Source organism: Rhinoderma darwinii, chromosome 7 (assembly GCF_050947455.1).
Source record: "Rhinoderma darwinii isolate aRhiDar2 chromosome 7, aRhiDar2.hap1, whole genome shotgun sequence".
Classification (NCBI taxonomy): Eukaryota; Metazoa; Chordata; class Amphibia; order Anura; family Rhinodermatidae; genus Rhinoderma; species Rhinoderma darwinii.
The window spans coordinates 111,465,552-111,486,276 of record NC_134693.1 but is presented as its reverse complement, the minus strand read 5'-3'; the positions used below and the strand labels follow the sequence as shown (position 1 = coordinate 111,486,276).

The 20,725-nt window shown below is 41.5% G+C and overlaps 1 protein-coding gene across 2 annotated transcripts in view; it reads left to right on the top strand.

The window, feature by feature from the left end:
- Positions 1 to 20,725, top strand: part of SYN2 (synapsin II) — a 356,436-nt gene that overhangs the window by 189,461 nt on the left and 146,250 nt on the right. For both annotated transcript variants that reach the window (XM_075833843.1, XM_075833844.1), the window contains exons 2-5: positions 5,557 to 5,614; positions 10,309 to 10,400; positions 11,755 to 11,911; positions 13,628 to 13,717. In XM_075833843.1, the coding sequence (XP_075689958.1) occupies positions 5,557 to 5,614; positions 10,309 to 10,400; positions 11,755 to 11,911; positions 13,628 to 13,717 (397 nt within the window). The remainder of the gene's footprint in view (positions 1 to 5,556; positions 5,615 to 10,308; positions 10,401 to 11,754; positions 11,912 to 13,627; positions 13,718 to 20,725) is intronic.

Below are 20,725 nucleotides of genomic sequence, written 5' to 3'. Positions count from 1 at the left end.
TCAGGAGTGGGAGAGCCTATAACAGCCTGGCCAGACGGTTCTAGCTCCCGCCCTTGGTTCACTTATACCTTCATTTCCTGCTTGTCCTTGCCTGTGATTCTTTCCTGTTTCCTGGCTCTGCTGCTCCTGCTATTATTATTGACCTTGCTTCATTTTGACCCTGGCTTTACTGACTATGCTCCTGCTCTGCGTTTGGTACCTCGTACACGCCTGGTTTGACTCGACTCGTTCACTACTCCTGTTGCTCACGGTGTTGCCGTGTGCAACTGCCCCATTTCCCTTAGTTTCTGTGTACCCTTGTACACATATTGAGCATAGGGACCGTCGCCCAGTTGTACGCCGTCGCCTAGGACGTGTCGTGCAAGTAGGCAGGGACTGAGTGGCGGATAGATTAGGGCTCACCTGTCTGTCTCCCTACCTCGTCATTACATATACATTCTGGTCCCCTGTCAAGCTGATTATGAGATTTAGGCCTTGTTCACACGGCGTGTATTTGACGCATTTTATGCACCGAAAAACGCATGCTTCAGGTAAAAGAGAGGCATCAGGTCAATTCCTGGCACGTAAAACACGCCTATTTCCCATAGTCAATGGGAGTCCTACGCGCCCAAAAAACACGCAGAAAGCGCTGCAAAAATTGCGGCAAAAACGCATAAACAATGCCTGTACTTTAAAAATAGCTAACATTTTTGACGCAATTACGTATCGTTTTTTTTTTTTTAAGTGCCGTGTGAACAAGGCCTTACAAGCAGTAGCAGTAGTACAGCGAGTACACAGAGTACAGCGGGGCCGGTCACATGACGATGAGTCGTGTCGTCATCAAGGAAGACTGTGCAACTAGATTTCCTGTCCCCCGTCAGCGCTATAAAAATCTATTAAAATCTCATAATCACCGCGACGGGGGAAAGGAATGTATATTAGCGAGTGTACTCACATACTTCAGTGAGTACACTGCTAATATTTTCGGTCCCCACATAACCCCTTTAATCTCTGGATAGTAAATTACTCTTTCTTTGGTGAAGTGAGGACATTTCCTGAGCAGCTTATCATTGGGGAATCCATAAAAAAAAGTTCAAGGCAGACAACCCCTTTAATACTCCCAAAGTAAGGTAGAAAGAGCATGCCCTGTGCTGGGCATTGTATATAAGTATGTGTGCCACCTTTGGAGCTACCTTAAAGGGGTTGTATGAGATAATAGAAACATTGGGGAATAGCACAATAACAATCTACCTATCTCTCAGTTGCATCTTTTGATTTCCCTCAGCAGTGGGGACTTCTTTCAAAATAGGTGACAGAGATGGAAGTGATTATGTCCGTAACTTATGACATCACCTTTGCTGTTGCTGTGAAGCCTACATGACTGTGTACTAACCCAATAGGTATTCACTATAGTCCGTCAGGAAGGAACGTAAATTTTGCTATAGAATATAAACCTCTTATGCCAGTTGCACACGACCGATGTGCCACTCGGGACGTTTTTAACGGCATCTAAGTGGCAAACGATAGTTTTCCCTGACCCATTCACTTTAGCAGGTGAATCGGGTCCGTGGAAAGATAGAACATGTCCTATCTTTCCACGGATCACTAACGGGACCCAGCCGGCGCACGCTGTCATGTGCATCAGGCATTAAGCTTCGTTCAGATCAGTGTTAGGTTCCATTCATGGGGTCCATCAGACCTTTCCATCATTGGAACCCATGAATGGAAACCAAGCAGAAACCATAGCTTTCCGTTTGCATTACCATTGATTTCAATTGTAACGCTTCCGCTGTTAAAGCTTTCCGTTTGTCTCCAGACCGTTTTTTTGTGTGGAATCAATAGCGTAGTCGACTACGCTATTGATTCCGACAAAAAACGGAAATCTTACAAAAACGAGACAAACAGAGGTCACACGGCCAAAGATCGCTGTTGTCGCAGTGTCACACTGGCTGCATCGCAGTAATGAAAGAAAAAGTGGCCAAAGTTGATGGATTTCTTGCCACTGTCGTGTCACAGCAATCTGCTGCTCACAACATGTCCACATTCACTTTCATTACAATAATGCATCACGCGATATTAGTGATCTTTTGCAGTGCAGCCACTGTTACGGCTAAAGTCGCTGTGTAGCCCTAGACTTGGACTGAATAGTCCTGGAATGGCCGGGAGACTCCTGGATGAGCAGGCAAATCTCCCGGGTGCCCCACGTCCTCACAACACACTCACCTCTCCTCATTCCTGCACTCCTCTTCACTCCCAGGCATCCCTGCAGACAACGTCTGTATTTAGGTCTGGTCTACGGTCTGTATTTGTTTAGGAGGTATGTTTACATTTGGGGGGGGGGTGATCTGACCTATTTCTGATTTAAATGCCGTAGTTTGGGGGTGCGCCCTAAATAAATGGGCTGGGCAAAAGGGGAAAAATTTTGCTCAAGCTACTACTTCCAACACTTTTCAGAATTTTCCTGATGTCCCTTCTCAAAAGTTGGTAAGTGTTAGTTTCACAGGTTCAATCTCTCTCACTGTTTCGTATCTGGTCTTAAAGATAAAAAAAAATAGCCCACAGTCCAGCAGCACCAGTGTTTAACAAAAGCGGGTGCACGCCCCAAGGAGCCGACCTTTGTACCTTCTGGATACAAAATATTTAAACATTTAGGGTAACACCCCAAAATAACTGTAAAAAAGAGCTACTTTATTAGCCCTGGTGCGATGTTTCGGCTCCACAGACTGGAGCCTTTCTCAAGCAATCTTGAGGATAGATATTTTTATACCAGTGATATTTTCCATACTGAGCATGTTGCCCACCTGTGTACCCACTTCAACTCTCCTATAGTTGTCCTTTTATTTTGGTGCACTAGCCTATACCCCATGTTCACAATGAGACCTCACAAGTGATGTAGGGGCGATACTATACAGTCTCCTTTATTATGTAACCTAAAACTGTCTTTTCTTTTACTAAAAAAAATAACTGTATAAGGTATTGCACAGGTCACAGTCTTATATCAATACCTTCCAATGCACTATTTATTTCTTGGCATCAAGCCTACGTTTGGACCACACAAGTCTTGTAATGGAGGTAGAAAGCTCTGGCCTCATTTGCATGCTAATGGAATAATTTACATACAGCTGTGTCCAATTTGCATAGACAAGGTTACTCGGAAGTTCTCTTTCCATCTCAAAAGGATAATTTTCAGAGCAACTTCAAAACTTAATGCTAAATTTATCCAGAGCACTCATACTGTGATTACATGACGTCTTGGCCATTTCTGAGATTTATCCACTTAAAGTTGTACGAATACAGGTTGACGAAGATGCGATAAGTGTTTCTTTTTGTTTTTTTTATTTTCAAGAGCTATTATAATTTGAAATCTCTTATTTAAAAAAAAAAAAAGTAGAATTATTGGAAAAAGTACATTGGCAACTATTGTTATGCTCCATTGGCACAAAGGCAAATTTGTGTTGCTTTCTAATGGAGCCTAAATTGCGTTCTTTAGTAAATAATTTACGTACAGTGTGAAAAGGGTTCTGGTCTGCAAGATGTTTTCTTCAAATGGGATTTTTTATGATTCATAAAAAAAGTATATACAGTATTTTGCAAAAGTTTTATGCATTGGTGGAAAAATGCTGCAAAGTATGAATGCTTTCAAAAATAGAAGTGTTACTAATTTTTATTCTTAATTAACAAAATACAAAGTGAATGACAGAAGAGAAATCACAATCAAATCAATATTTGGTGTGACCAACTTTTGCCTTCAAAACAGCATAAATTCTTCTAAGTACACTTGCACACAGTTTTTGAAGGAACTCGACAAGGAGGTTGTCCCATACATCTTGGAGAACCAACCACAGATCTTCTGTGGATGTAGGCTTCCTCAAATCCTTCAGTCTCTTCATGTAATCCCAGACAGACTCGATGATGTTGAGATCAGAGCTCTGTGGGGGGCATGATGACTTCCAGGGCTCCTTGTTGTTCTTTACGCTCAAGATAGTTCTTAATGACATTGACTGTATGTTTGGGATCATTGTCCTTCTGCAGAATAACTTTTGAGCCAATTAGTGCAGCAGATGAAAGACCTCCCTGATGATGCATGATGGAAAAGAATCTCCCTGTATTTCTCAGCATTGACACCATTAATCCTGGCCAAATCCTTAACGCCATTTGCTGAAATGCAGCCCCAAACTTGCAAGGAACCTCCACCATGCCTCACTGTTGCGTGCAGACACTCATTATTGCACTGCTCTCCAGCCCTTCACCGATCAATCTGCCTTCTGTTATAGCCAAGTATTTCACATTGTGACTCATCAGTCCAGAGCACCTGCTGCCATTTTTCTGCACCCCAGTTCCTATGTTTTCGAGCATTGTTGAGTCGCTTGGCCTTGTTTCCACGTCAAAGGTATGGCTTTTTGGCCGCAATTCTTCCATGACCACTTCTGGCCAGACTTCTCCGAACAGTATATGGGTGTACCAAGGTCCCACTGGTTTCTGCCAGTTCTGAGCTGATGCTACAGCTGGACATCTTCTGATTTTGAAGTAAAGTAAGCATGATGTGTCTTTGATCTGCTGCACTAAGTTTCCTTAAAGAAGTACAAAACGGGCAATGTTGAGGGCTGCAGAATAAGTGGTCGACCCTCAACGTTGCACGCTTCTTTGTGCTCCTTCAAAAGAGCTTGAACAGCACATCTTGAAATCCCAGTCTGCTTTGAAATCTCCGCCTGTGAGAGACCTTGCTGATGCAGTATAACTATCTTGTGTCTTGTTGCTGTGCTCAGTCTTAGCATGGTGGACATGAAACTGTCTTCCACAACCTTACCTTTGTAGCAGAGTTTGGCTGTTCCTCACCCAGTTTTAAGTCTCCTACACAGCTGTTTTTCTTACAGTTAATGACTGTGTTTCAACCTACATATGAAAATAATGATCGTTATCACCTGTTTGATATAATTTGTTAATCGTACACCTGAAAATAATCCTACAAACTCCATGACTTTGTACAAGTGTACCTAGAGGAAGTGACGCTGTTTTGAAAGCAAAAGGTGGTCACACCAAATATTGATTTGATTTATATTTCTCTTCTGTCCATTCACTTTGTATTTTGTTATTTTATTAAAAAAAACTATTAACACTTCTCTTTTTGAAAGCATTCTTACTTTGCACCATTTTTCCCACAACTGCCTAAAACTTTTGCACAGTACTGTATATCTATAAACATCCTTACGTAGCTCCTGATTTTTACGCTGTGTTCCAATATATGTACATACAGTATATACATGATCTGACCACTGGCATCTTATTTAGTCAAACAGCATAAGTTTAGTGCTCTTTTGCTGTAAATTACCACATATGACTGTATGTTATTATTATAGAGATTCTGCTTTTTTTTCCCCTGAAACAGCATCACTCTTGCTGTCCTTGGGATGTGTCGTATTGGAGCTCATCACCATTCTGCAGACAATTTTTTCAGAAAATTGTGGCAAAAAAACCAAACCATTTTGACCGTGATGTGTGAACACAGCCATACCTGTTCCTAGTTCTTATGTTATTTTACCACTATGACAAATAATGTATTTTTTGTTTATATTTTAGGGCAAAATGTTTCAGAGGGAAGAAGATTCAAGGAGATTATGATATACGAATTGAACAGGTAAGACATATATTGAGTAATTATAGAATAGTATTGTGGTTACAATGTATAAACAAAATAATAGCATTGTAGGATTTTTTTAGGATTTGCCCTTCTTCAACTTATTTCTTTTTTAATTCCATTTTTACTTTATTGACCTCCACAGCCCTATACTGCTGTCAATCACAATCACAAATGATTCTCATGCCGTGACACATGAACCCGTGGTATGCATCAAACATCCACCGGTATGCAGTGGGCACACAAGGCCTGTACACCGAATGCCAACCTGCCTTCCTCACATGTGTATAATGTGGTTGGCAGCTTTAACTGTACTTTGTATAGCGACATTAACTATCCACTAAATAGCGGCATCAATTGTACTGTGTGTAGCAAGATTAATTGAGCACTGAATGGCAGCATATGGCATTTATTGAACACTGGGGGTATTATTGACCACTGTATGGGGATGTTAATAAACAGTGGGATTAAGTCCTGTAATCGGGTATTAATCGGGAAGTGTTATATTTTGTTGAAAAGTGATTGTAGCTTTTAGGGAAACACTGGCCTATATTTTCAAGGGTACTGCTCGGGTAAGGCCAAAGTAGGGTAAATTGTATTGATATTGACTGTTACAGACCAAAAAATATTTATTTGCAGTCCCTATTCATTTGGGGCATGTTTGAGGTTGATGTGTTGTAGTACAATTCCTGTCTGAGTAAGGAACCTTTACTCACAGATGTAAATTTCAAGCATTGACATTTGTCATTAATATAGAATACAATTATGTTACGCGGAGGCTAACAAGCCTTGGGGTCTAGTCAGGGCCGGCCTTTGGGGTGTGCGACCTTTGCAATGGCACAGGGTGCATCACTCTAGCAGGAGGAAAGGTGCGTTGGCTCCAATCCCCTGCGTGTATTTCTAAAGCGTCCGGGCCCGACGACTCTGCAGCTGCCTTTCCTCCCGGGTGCTCCTTCTCTGCTTTTGTGCCAGCGATGCACTGAGACACATGACGTGTCATGTGACAATTCAATGTGTGTGTCACAGTGCAGCGCCGGGGCCAGAACAGAGAAGGACCCGGATGAGTGGTGAGTAAAATTAACCACCGCTTGGTTTCTGGGTCTCCAGGCTGCAAGGCAGCCATTATTTATACATTAATTTAACATTACACAGTGGGGGTATAAGAGGGCTGTTGGGGGGCAAAAGGGGGCTGTATACTGTGTGGAGTGGGCATAATAATACTTTGTGATAGTGGGGGCATAAGATGGCCGGGCATTATATTGTGTGTGGGGAGGCATAAGTTGGCATTATTTATATTGGAGGTCACAAGGGGGGCATTATATTGTGTGGGGTCACTAAAAGGCATCTTGCTGTGTTGGAGCACTAAAGCGGCCATTATACTGTGTGTGGGAACTTGGGAGACATAATGTGGGTGGGCACTAAAGGGGGCATTATACTGTGTGGGAGCACTTGGGGGACAGTATACTGTGTGTGAGCACTAAAGGGGGCAGTATATTGTGTGGAGTCACTTGGGGGACATTATACTATGTCTGGGCACTAAATGGGGCATTATACTGTGTGGGGACACTAAAGGGCACATTATACTGTGTGTGGGCACTAAAAGGGGCATTATACTGCGTCGGGGCATCTGGGGGACATTAAACTGTGCGTGGGCACTAGAGGGGGCACTCTACTGTCATGGATGGCAATAAAGGCAGTTATACTGCATGGGGCACTAAATAGGGCGATATACTGTGTGTGTGGAACTAAAGGGGGCATTATACTGTGTGTGGGGCAGTTATGGGGGAATTATACTATATTGGGGCACTAAAGGGGCATTACACTGTATGGGGGTAATTTACTGTTTGGGGCCACTAAAAAGGGCCCTTTTTAGTGGCCCCAAACAGTAAATTACCCCCATACAGTGTAATGCCCCTTTAGTGCCCCAATATAGTATAATTCCCCCATAACTGCCCCACACACAGTATAATGCCCCCTTTAGTTCCACACACACAGTATATCGCCCTATTTAGTGCCCCATGCAGTATAACTGCCTTTATTGCCATCCATGACAGTAGAGTGCCCCCTCTAGTGCCCACGCACAGTTTAATGTCCCCCAGATGCCCCGACGCAGTATAATGCCCCTTTTAGTGCCCACACACAGTATAATGTGCCCTTTAGTGTCCCCACACAGTATAATACTTTGTGGGGCATTACACTTTTTTATGGGGCCTTTTTTTATGATGGGGTGGTGTGCCGAATGAAAATTTCGCACAGGGCGCCTTCTATCATATGGCCGGCCCTGGGTCTAGTCCCTTGCACACATTTACTGACACCAACTTGCCATGAAAATCCTCCACCTTCCAAGTATCTACCAAAAAAGAAAAAAGATTGAAATATAATTTTTTAACCCCTTCAGGACTGAGCCTGTTTTGGTCTTGTGGACACAGCCGATTTTTTCAAATCTGACATGCGTCACTTTATGTGGTAATAACTTGGGAATGCTTTTACCTATCCAAGCGATTCTGAGATTGTTTTCTCGTGACACATTGTACTTTATGTTAGTGTAGAAATGTGTTCAATAAATTCAGTATTTGTTTGTGGAAAAACACCAAACTTTAGGGAAAATTTGCAAAAATTATCATTTTTCTAAATTTCAATGTTTCTGCTTGTAAAACAGATAGCAATACCACACAAAATAGTTAATAATTAAAATTTCCCATATGTCTACTTTATGTTGGCATCGTTTTTTGAACATCTTTTTTTTTCTAGGACGGTACAAGGCTTAGAACTTTAGCAGCAATTTCTCACATTTTAATTTTTTTTTTCCAAAACCTATTTTTATAGATACCAGTTCAATTCTGAAGTGGCTTTGAGGGCCTTATATATTAGAAACCCCCATAAGTCACCCAATTTTAAAAACTGCACCCCTCAAAGTTTTCAAAACAGCATTTAGAAACTTTCTTATCCCTTTAAGTGTTTCACTGGAATTAAAGCAAATTAGAGGAGAAATTTACAAATTTATTTTTTTTGTCTGAAAATCCATTTTAATTCATTTTTTTCTGTAATACAAAAGGTTTTACCAGAGAAATGCAACTCAATATTTATTGCCCAGATTCTGCAGTTTTTAGAAATATCCCACATGTGGCCCTAGCGTGCCTCAGCACCTAGTGCATTTTGGGTCCTCTTTTTTATTAGAATATATTTTAGGCACCATGTCATGTTTGAAAAGGTCTTGTGAGGCCAAAACAGTGGAAACACCCCCCAAAAAGACACCATTTGGCAAACTAAATCCCTCAAGGAATTTATCAAGGTGTATGGTGAGCATTTTAACCCCACAGGTTTTTTGCTGAATTTAGTGGAATTCGTCCGTAAAAATTAAAATCTAAATTCTTGCCAATAAAACTTAGAAATTATAAATTTTTACAAGGAATAAAGAAAAAAAAAGCACCCCAACATTTGTAAATAAATTTCTCCTAATTACGGCAATAGCCCATATGTGATAATAAACTGCTGTTTGGACACACAGCAGGGCTCAGAAGGGTGTCATGTCGCATTTGCAAAGCCCCTGCGGGACCAAATCAGTGGACACGCCCCAGAAGTTACCCCATTTTGGAAACTACAGCCCTAAAAATAATTTATCTAGGGGTATAGTGAGCATTTTGATCCCATAGGTTTTTTGCTGAATTTAGTGGAATTAGGCTGTGAAAACTTCTATTGTTTTTTATTCTCTTTTGTTACGGCGTTCACCATGCATTATAAATTACATGTTTAATTTATTCTGCGGGTCGATGCAATATTTTTCCATCAAGAAAGTTGTGTGAGGGCTTGTTTTTGGCGGAACAAAATGTAGTTTTTATTGGTATGATTTTAAGTACATGCGGCTTTTTGATCTCTGTTTATTACATTTTTTGGGAGCTGAAGTGTCTAAAAATAGCGATTCTGGTATAGTTTTTTTTATTTTACTTTTTTATGGCGGTCACCATGCAGGATAATTTACATTATATTTTTATAGTTCAGGCCGTTAAGGACTCGGCGATACAAATTATGCATAGTTTATTTCTATTTTTTTCTTATAATAAAGGACTTTATAAGGTAAAAAGGGCGATTTTTTATTTTATTATTTTGAAATTTTACTTTTTTACTTATGTCCATATTTCGAAACTTTTTTTAACTAGGGACTTGAAGATCCAATTGTTGGATCATTGTTATAATACCCTGCATATTATGTCTTGCCTCTGGCAGGACCTAATCGCATTCCATAGATGGCAGACCGGAAGCCTTTGTTAGGCTTCCGGTTGCCATAGCAACAATCCCCCCCCCTGCAATCGCGTAGCGGGGTGCCGATATTGTTACAACTCAAATGCAGCAGTCGCCATTGACCGCCGCATTTAAGGGGTTAATCGACGGGGATCACGGCTGTGATCCAACCCGATGTTTTCCCCCAGTACTAAGGCTGCTAGTAGCAGCCTGTACTGGGAGATGCTGGGCATAGGGGAACGCCTGTGTGCTCTGTTAGGAGCATACGTAGATTAACGGGCTGCAAGCACAAGGACCAGCGCTGCAGCCCGCTAATCTATGTGGGGTGGTCGGGAAAGGGTTAAACTGCAAACTAGAAGGAAAGGAAATCTATGTTCTTGCTATAGTAATTTTTCCTATCGCAGAGTCTCTCAATTGTTTTTGAATTTTATTACTCTTTCCCTCCCTAAACTTAGGCTGAATTTTCAGAAATAAATCTTGTTGCTCATTCTGATGGGACGTACGCTGTAGATCTTCAAATGTTCCGGAATGGCACCCAAGTTGTCAGGTGAGTGCATGATATTTCTTTGGCTCCAAGTTAAAGGAATTGTTTGTTGAAAACCCCTTTAATAGAGCGGGTTCACTTATTTGGAACCTTTATCAATTAGCCAGAGCTTAGAACAGCGAAAAGGAGCTCCTCTCTCTCTCTGGAGGACCCAACACATCCATGCATTACAAAGACAGACCATTGATTTTTAATGTGCACCATGTTATGTTTCATTTTCCCTGCCGTAGCGCTGCAGGGTAATTGGACACTTGCAGCCGGATTCTCCCGCAGATTACAGCCCAAGGCTGAGCATCCCAGCAGCGAAAAACAACCTGTGAAAAACCAGTTCCTTTTTGGAAACCCTTCTAACAAAAAGGGCCTGTAAAAAGTGTAAAACAACTTCTTTAAATATTATTCTAGTGGGCAGTTAAAGGGGTTTTCGGGGTATTTTTAATAAACAAAATGACCACCCTGCAGTGCCCACCAAACTGATCACCACTGCATGTAAACATTTTATCATACAGACACCCATACATTTTCACTTTAACAACACCAGGTAGGCCCTCGTCATTGAAGACAATAGTCTCCTCTTACCAGCCCAGAAGCAGATTTGCATACGTGGCCTGGCCTGCTGAATCAAGTTTTCTTTCACATCATGTGGACAGCTGGGTGGGTATGAGTCACTTACCTGGGGATGAGATGGCAACAGAATGCATATATGAGTAAAACAAGCCGGCAGAGGCAGTGTGATGCTTAGGGCAATGTTCTGCTGGAAAACCTTGGGTCCTAGCATTCATGTGGATGTTACTTTGACACGTACCACCTACCTAAACATTGTTACAGACCAATCACACCCCTTCAAGGCAACTGTAGTCCCCAAAGGCAGTGGCCTATTTTATCAGGATAATGTGCCCTGCCCCACACTGCAAAAATTGTTCAGGAATGGTTTGAGGAGCATTACAAAGAGTTCATAGTGTTGACTTGGCCTCCGTATTTCCCATATCTCAATGCAATCGAGCATTTGTGGGATGTGCTAGAAAACAAACAAGTCTGATCCATGGAGGACCCATCTCGCAGCTTACAGGACTTAAAGGATCTGCTGCTAACGTCTCAGTACCAGATAACACAGGACACCTTCAGAGGTCTTGTGAAGTCCATGCCTCGACAGGTCACAGCTGTTTTGGCGGCATTAAGGGGCCCTACACAGTATTAGGCAGGTGGTTTTAATGTTATGGCTGAGCGGTGCATATTTTACAATGATTTAGTTTATTTTACATGAATATCTTATATGTAGTATATGCACTATGTTTGTTGCCTAATGTTATATATATTATTACTATTTTGAAGATTAAATACACATTTGTGTTATTTTTAGGTCTTTTCGACCAGATTTCGTTCTCGTTCGACAACATTCCTTTAGCATGGCAGAAAATGAAGATTTCCGCAACCTCATCATTGGCATGCAATATGCTGGTATACCCAGTGTAAACTCTCTGGAGTCAATTTACAACTTCTGTGACAAGCCATGGGTGGTAAGTGCTTACACAAAAGTACACGAATATTGATTGTAGACCCAGGTAAGGGCCTGTTCAAATCTGCATCTGTGTTTCCATTGCTCTGCTCTGTCAGAGGAGGAGAACAATGAAAATACAGAAAGCACTTTTTCCGTTGCATGACGGACACCATCGGCCCCCGACACAACCCATTGACCTTAATGGGTTCCAACGGGTTTCCATCATGGTGTTCGTTGTTTTACCAAAAACAGTAGCACAGCATGCTGCACAATGATTTACAGTATTTTAAGCTAGATATGCGACGGAGGGCCCTAAAAGCATTTTTCAATTGACAGGAATCATTAACCCAGTCAATTGAAAAGTGCAATACATGTTCTGTTCAGCAGTATTTAAGTAAGCATTCACAATTAGAGAAGGTCTGCGCATGGAAATACTTAACCTTGTAAACGTATTGGCTATTTAACACATGCAATTTTTGCTGCAGTTTAAAGGCTATGTACACCTTAGAAAAAAAAAATAATAATTATAAGCATTTCTATTCGTGTGTTTGGTGCAACTTTGCAATTACATTTTATTAAAAGTATTTTTTCTTTTTGCGATACAGCTGCTTTGTATACTGTATACAGAACAGCTGTTTCGTGCGCTGAAACCTGTATCTGTCAGGTCAGCGGCACTGACGGGTTCAGTGACAGCAGGTCCTTCGTGTCTCTGACACGCAGGATCAAGCTGTTATCGATCACATTTAAGTTCATTAAGGCAGGCGGATCATGTGTGTCAGACACGCAGGAGCCTCTTTCATTGAATCCGTCAGTGCTGCTAACCTGACAGTTACAGCTGCTCTGTATATAGGAAACAAAGCAGCTGTATCTCAAAAAGTCAAAATTATTTTTAATAAAATGTAATTACAAAGTTGCACCAATCACACTGATAGACATTTTTATTTAAAAAAAAAAAGAAAAGTTTCAAGGTGTACATAGCCTTTAAAGGGGTTGTCCACCTTCAACAAATTAAAGTTATTTTCATGCACCTTCAACAAATTAAAGTAATTTTTTTGTATAAAAAAAAATATACAACTTTCCAATATACTTTCTGTACTAATTCCTCACTGTTTTTAAGATCTCTGCTTGTTTTTATTCAGTAGGAACATTCATTATTTACTTCCAGTGGATATAATTCTTTCTATGGTCATGTGAAGTACACACAGGTGCTGGGATCATTAGAAGGCACAGCTCTGATACACATACTGCAACTGTAACGAGCTGTGCACCTGTGTGTCCATCACATGACCAGGATAGAATTTTATCCACTGGAAGTAAATAATGAATGTTCGTACTGAATAACAAAAAGCAGAGATCTTGAAAACTGTGAGGAATGAATACAGAAAGTATACTTTAAAATTATATCACTTTTCATTATGCATCAAGTAACTTTAATTTGCTGAATCCAGACAACCCCTTTAAGACTGGGGCTCCACGACAACATTTGGTCACGCTACATTCGCAGTAAACTCGCCCCAATCGCAAGAATTCAGACATCTCCCTCATAGAGAATCATTCGTTTGAATGATGCAGTTGTGCAAATCTGGAAACGTCGGTGCAGAGCTCAAGCCTTTTGGCGATTGCGGTTTTGGCTCGCTGTGTTACTATTACCATCAGACGTATATGTAGTTATAACTAAAATATCTTGAAAGGTTTTAGGTTTTTATATGTTTTTTTTGTAATTATTATTTTACAGTTTTCCCAACTCATATCTGCCTGTAAAACTTTGGGAGCAGAAAAGTTTCCACTAATTGAGCAGACGTACTATCCAAACCACAAGGAGATGGTAAGTCTCACAGGCACGTATTGAAATAAATTTATTGCCTGCCGGCAACAGAAGCCCTGTTTTCCAACTAACAATTAGAAAATAACAAAGTATTTATTAAATTTATGCAAAGAAGAACAGACTACATATAATTTAAAATTTAGAGTCCGTTGCTGACTACAATCAGCTTAGTGCAAGGTATAGAAAGCCTGGAGCTGACGGCTGCAGCACGCAGCACCAGACCAACCGTTCAATTCTAAGAGTCAGCAGGACACGTGTTAAAATTAGATTAGAAGCCCCCCCGACATGTTTCGCTACGAAGTAGCGTCTTCAGGGGTATCGGGGCTAATGACAGCGCGCGGCGAGATGGCCCTGTTTAAATATGTAATGGAGTTGCTCCACATGTTCTATTGATTGGCGTAGGGCCAATCACAGAGTGAGCAGAGAACGAGCCCCCCGTTCCGTGACGGGCATGCCACACCACCAATAAGCAGCCACCCTATGTAACCAATGAGAGCATAGCAAAGCGCGCATGCGTATGAGGGCAAAAACAGGTGATAGAGTAATTTGCCGTGGAGCTATTAAGCTCAATGGACATGCGTATTGGGAAAAGATAGAGTGATAGACAAATTCCCAAACGTCAGGGGCTGACATAGTGGCAATAAGAATATTTGTGTGGTGGGGAATGAGTGGAGCTAACTCGTGATGATGACACAGTAGGTCGTCTAGGCAAAAGAGGCCGGCAGTCAGCGAAGCCGAGATACCAAGCCCATAATGCCCGCACGGTACAAGTATTGTTAGTGGTTTAAAGAGCTAACACAGTTCAGGTAGCCATCCATAGTGTACAATATGTCCGACGAAGTGACGGACAAGCCGATGTGTCAATTAACAGTGTAGTCTAGACTAGGCTAAGCAATAAGTATATCTTATCTATAGTCAGTAGGTCAATTGGTAAAGACTGCATGTCAGACGACATACAGGTAAGGTTCAATAACAGAGGATCAATGTAATGAGACGTATAAAGGACATATTGGTCAGAAACATTAGTGACCAAATAGTAGAATATAGTGTCCTTGATCTTAATAATAGTAGTATGTAGTGGCCACGTATGAGGTTCATAGAAATGCTGTATAGGTAAATCCCTCATTCAAGCCCCCTGGGCTGAGGGATCCCAGACGATGGATCCAGCGTGCTTCCTCTTGTAACAGTTTACGGTCCAGGTTACCAGCTCTAGGACCGAGTTTGACCTTAGTGATACCCCAAAATTGTAACGAGCGAGTATCTCCTCCGTGAACGTTGTGTATATGCCTAGATAGGGATGTTTCTTCCTTATTATTTATAGTACTTAGATGTTTTGATATTCTTCTCCTCAGTTCCTGTATGGTCTTACCCACATAGAACTTTGGACAGGGACATTTAGCAATGTAAACAACCCCCTTGCTCTGACAATTGATGAATTGTCTAACCTGGTATGTTCTATTATCGACTGGATTGGTAAATTGTTTAATGGTAGGCATTAAATGACAAAAGGAACAACGGCCACAGGAGTGGGAACCAATGACGGACGTCCTTAGCCAATTCTTAGATGCAGTGGTCGGTCCAGTGTGATGACTATGCACTAGGTAGTCGCGTAAGTTCCTACCTCTACGATATGTAATAGAAGGGATAGATGGTATGACTCCCTGAAGATCAGGGTCGGACAAAAGAATTGGCCAATGGCGATCTAGGATCTCACGGACCTGTTGTGAGCCAGTGTCAAAAGTGCCTATACATCTAATACTGGTTGTGCCACTAGATTGGGCAGCAATGGTTGGATGATGCCTGGTTGTGGGTTTATGTTCATATAGTAGTTCTTTTCTTTCAGTGGCTCTAGCCCTGGCATAGGCTTTATGTAGCCATTTTCTGGGGTAGCCAAGAGCCAGGAATTTGATAAATAAACCATTGCATTCCAGTTCAAAAGCCTCATCGTCGGAACAGTTCCGTTTGGCACGGAGATATTGTCCAATAGGGATTCCCTTTTTGAGGGCAGGTGGATGATAACTATCCCAGTGTAAGAGGCTGTTAGTCGCAGTGGACTTACGTGAAATGTCAGTATGGACACCACCAACAGGGTCCAGGGAGATTTTAAGATCCAAGAAGATAATTTCTTTTTGATGAATGACATAGGTGAACTTCATACCAATATGATTGGCATTAAGTTCGTGCATGAAATCATAAAAGGTGTTAATGTCACCATCCCACAGGAGGAGAATGTCATCAATATATCTCCCCCAGAATAGGATGTGGCATGTGTATATTGCCAGTGTATCAGTGAAGACCATCGTGTCCTCCCACCACCCCAAAAATAAATTTGCATATGTGGGTGCACAGATGGTGCCCATTGCCGTTCCTTTAATTTGCTGATAGAATTTGTGATCAAATAAAAAATAATTGTGTGTCAGAAGGAAACGTAATAGTGATAAAAGAAATTGGTTATGAGTATGGAATTGAATTCCCTTAGTACCCAAAAAATGTGCAACTGCTGTGAGTCCGAATTGGTGCTGGATGTTGGTGTAGAGTGATTCAACGTCGATGCTGGCTATGAAAGTGGAGGGAGTGACATGTATCTCCTGGATCCTGTTGATGGTGTCCTTAGTATCCCTTAGGTAAGAGGGAAGAGAGGTGACGAATGGCGAGAGAATTTCATTAAGGTACATACTTATGCCCTGGGTAAGACTATCATTGCCAGATACTATTGGTCTACCTGGTATTGGATGTGACATCTTGTGAATCTTAGGCAGCGCATAGAATGTTGCTAGCGTAGGGGTGGGATTGTATATACGTTTAAATTCCTCGGTACTGATCATATTTTGTGTCTTAGCTGTGTCGAGTAATAGATGTAATTCAGTTAAGAATAGATCGGTAGGGTTTTTTTCTAAGATAAGGTACGTAGTGGTGTCATCCAACAATCTATGGACCATGGCCACGTATTCATCCTGGTTCATAATCACAATATTACCCCCTTTGTCAGAGGGTTTGATGGTAATATATTGGTTATTACGTAATTCGTCCAATGCTGTTATTTCCATTCTGCTAAGATTAGAGAGTGCTTTCTTTTTGTTTGGTCTGATTTTTTTCAAGTCAGCACATACCAACTTCACAAAAATGTCTAAGTGAGCGTATTGTGCAAAGGGAGGAGTGAGTTTGGATTTCGGACGTAGTGACGAGAAAGGGCCCACTGCAGTAATGGGTCCAAACTCGTTCTCATATAGGAGACTTTCAAGGTCCGCAAGTGTGTTACGTTCAGTTCTATCACTGTCTCCCATGTTCATGGTGTTATTTTTGAAATATTTATGTAGCGCTATTTTTCTAGCGAATAAGTTGACGTCCTTAGTCCAAATGAACTCATCAAAAAGTGGAGTAGGAGTGAAGGACAGACCTCTACGTAAAAGTGTAAGTTGAGAGTTACTTAGATGGATCGAGGAGATATTGAACACTTGCATTTGGTCACTGGTGGTTTGTGTTAGAGACATAGATGGTACTGTTACTAGCCCAGATTCCATCGAGGGTTCGTACTTCCTAAAAAAGGAAACGTATTTGATGGACCCAACGGGTTTGTCGTGGTGATTGTGGGGCATTTGGTCGCTATAGGTGTTTGATTGGAGACATTCCCAGTTATACGAGAGGTTTGAGGTGCACTCAGTGGAGCAGACACTGAGAAGGTTGATGAGGTGGAAGGATAGGAGGAAGTAGTAGCATTCGGATATAACTGACATTTTGTATTGGATCTAGTTTGTACTGTACTACGTTTGGAGGAATTAAATCTGTTGTTGGTGTTTTTACGTTTAGTACCCAGTTTAAAACTGGGAGATCGTATGGTATCGTCAGTGCCAGAAACCTCAGAATCGGAAAAGTCTGTGAAGACTTGTACCCGTTTACGAACAAACTGTGGTTGTGTCTTGTATGTATACACTTGACCAATATCAAAATCTCTGCGATCCCTGATATATTTACGGTGCTTTCTCTCTTTTATCTCAGTTTGTAATTTCTCGATATTTTTTTGTAGTTGAATTTCACAATTGTTGAATTCACTTAGGGAATTGAATCCCTGAATATCACCAATTTCCTTCTCAAGTTGCTGTGCAGTTTTATTGTACTCTCGTTTTTCAAAATCTAGGATATATTGTAATAATTTTAGGGAACTTTCAGTCAAAAGCTCTTCCCAGCCTTTGATAAATTCTGGGTCACTACGATAGGAGTTTGGGGTGATGTTTATACGTAAGCCCCTATATACAATTTTTTGCTGTATATATGTCTCCAGGCTCACGATTTCCCAGCAGGATCTAATATACCTCTGATACGTTTTTTGTAAGTCCCTAAATGCGGTATGTATATCAAATTGGTGCAGCGGCACGTTGTCTGTGGAGAACACGTAAGCGGCCTCTGCAGAAAGCGTCTCTGAATTGAACCTTTTGTTTAGGAAACCTGCCATAGTAGGGGTATAGTAAATAGGTATACCTCCAGTGTGTGGAGAGAGTCCTAAGAATGGGTGATTAACCCTGCAATTATTCGATACACACAAGGGGGAGGACCCCTATAGTTGGTGGGCGTATTGGTTAAATTGAAATAAATTTATTGCCTGCCGGCAACAGAAGCCCTGTTTTCCAACTAACAATTAGAAAATAACAAAGTATTTATTAAATTTATGCAAAGAAGAACAGACTACATATAATTTAAAATTTAGAGTCCATTGCTGACTACAATCAGCTTAGTGCAAGGTATAGAAAGCCTGGAGCTGACGGCTGCAGCACGCAGCACCAGACCAACCGTTCAATTCTAAGAGTCAGCAGGACACGTGTTAAAATTAGATTAGAAGCCCCCCCGACATGTTTCGCTACGAAGTAGCGTCTTCAGGGGTATCGGGGCTAATGACAGCGCGCGGCGAGATGGCCCTGTTTAAATATGTAATGGAGTTGCTCCACATGTTCTATTGATTGGCGTAGGGCCAATCACAGAGTGAGCAGAGAACGAGCCCCCCGTTCCGTGACGGGCATGCCACACCACCAATAAGCAGCCACCCTATGTAACCAATGAGAGCATAGCAAAGCGCGCATGCGTATGAGGGCAAAAACAGGTGATAGAGTAATTTGCCGTGGAGCTATTAAGCTCAATGGACATGCGTATTGGGAAAAGATAGAGTGATAGACAAATTCCCAAATGTCAGGGGCTGACATAGTGGCAATAAGAATATTTGTGTGGTGGGGAATGAGTGGAGCTAACTCGTGATGATGACACAGTAGGTCGTCTAGGCAAAAGAGGCCGGCAGTCAGCGAAGCCGAGATACCAAGCCCATAATGCCCGCACGGTACAAGTATTGTTAGTGGTTTAAAGAGCTAACACAGTTCAGGTAGCCATCCATAGTGTACAATATGTCCGACGAAGTGACGGACAAGCCGATGTGTCAATTAACAGTGTAGTCTAGACTAGGCTAAGCAATAAGTATATCTTATCTATAGTCAGTAGGTCAATTGGTAAAGACTGCATGTCAGACGACATACAGGTAAGGTTCAATAACAGAGGATCAATGTAATGAGACGTATAAAGGACATATTGGTCAGAAACATTAGTGACCAAATAGTAGAATATAGTGTCCTTGATCTTAATAATAGTAGTATGTAGTGGCCACGTATGAGGTTCATAGAAATGCTGTATAGGTAAATCCCTCATTCAAGCCCCCTGGGCTGAGGGATCCCAGACGATGGATCCAGCGTGCTTCCTCTTGTAACAGTTTACGGTCCAGGTTACCAGCTCTAGGACCGAGTTTGACCTTAGTGATACCCCAAAATTGTAACGAGCGAGTATCTCCTCCGTGAACGTTGTGTATATGCCTAGATAGGGATGTTTCTTCCTTATTATTTATAGTACTTAGATGTTTTGATATTCTTCTCCTCAGTTCCTGTATGGTCTTACCCACATAGAACTTAGGACAGGGACATTTAGCAATGTAAACAACCCCCTTGCTCTGACAATTGATGAATTGTCTAACCTGGTATGTTCTATTATCGACTGGATTGGTAAATTGTTTAATGGTAGGCATTAAATGACAAAAGGAACAACGGCCACAGGAGTGGGAACCAATGACGGACGTCCTTAGCCAATTCTTAGATGCAGTGGTCGGTCCAGTGTGATGACTATGCACTAGGTAGTCGCGTAAGTTCCTACCTCTACGATATGTAATAGAAGGGATAGATGGTATGACTCCCTGAAGATCAGGGTCGGACAAAAGAATTGGCCAATGGCGATCTAGGATCTCACGGACCTGTTGTGAGCCAGTGTCAAAAGTGCCTATACATCTAATACTGGTTGTGCCACTAGATTGGGCAGCAATGGTTGGATGATGCCTGGTTGTGGGTTTATGTTCATATAGTAGTTCTTTTCTTTCAGTGGCTCTAGCCCTGGCATAGGCTTTATGTAGCCATTTTCTGGGGTAGCCACGAGCCAGGAATTTGATAAATAAACCATTGCATTCCAGTTCAAAAGCCTCATCGTCGGAACAGTTCCGTTTGGCACGGAGATATTGTCCAATAGGGATTCCCTTTTTGAGGGCAGGTGGATGATAACTATCCCAGTGTAAGAGGCTGTTAGTCGCAGTGGACTTACGTGAAATGTCAGTATGGACACCACCAACAGGGTCCAGGGAGATTTTAAGATCCAAGAAGATAATTTCTTTTTGATGAATGACATAGGTGAACTTCATACCAATATGATTGGCATTAAGTTCGTGCATGAAATCATAAAAGGTGTTAATGTCACCATCCCACAGGAGGAGAATGTCATCAATATATCTCCCCCAGAATAGGATGTGGCATGTGTATATTGCCAGTGTATCAGTGAAGACCATCGTGTCCTCCCACCACCCCAAAAATAAATTTGCATATGTGGGTGCACAGATGGTGCCCATTGCCGTTCCTTTAATTTGCTGATAGAATTTGTGATCAAATAAAAAATAATTGTGTGTCAGAAGGAAACGTAATAGTGATAAAAGAAATT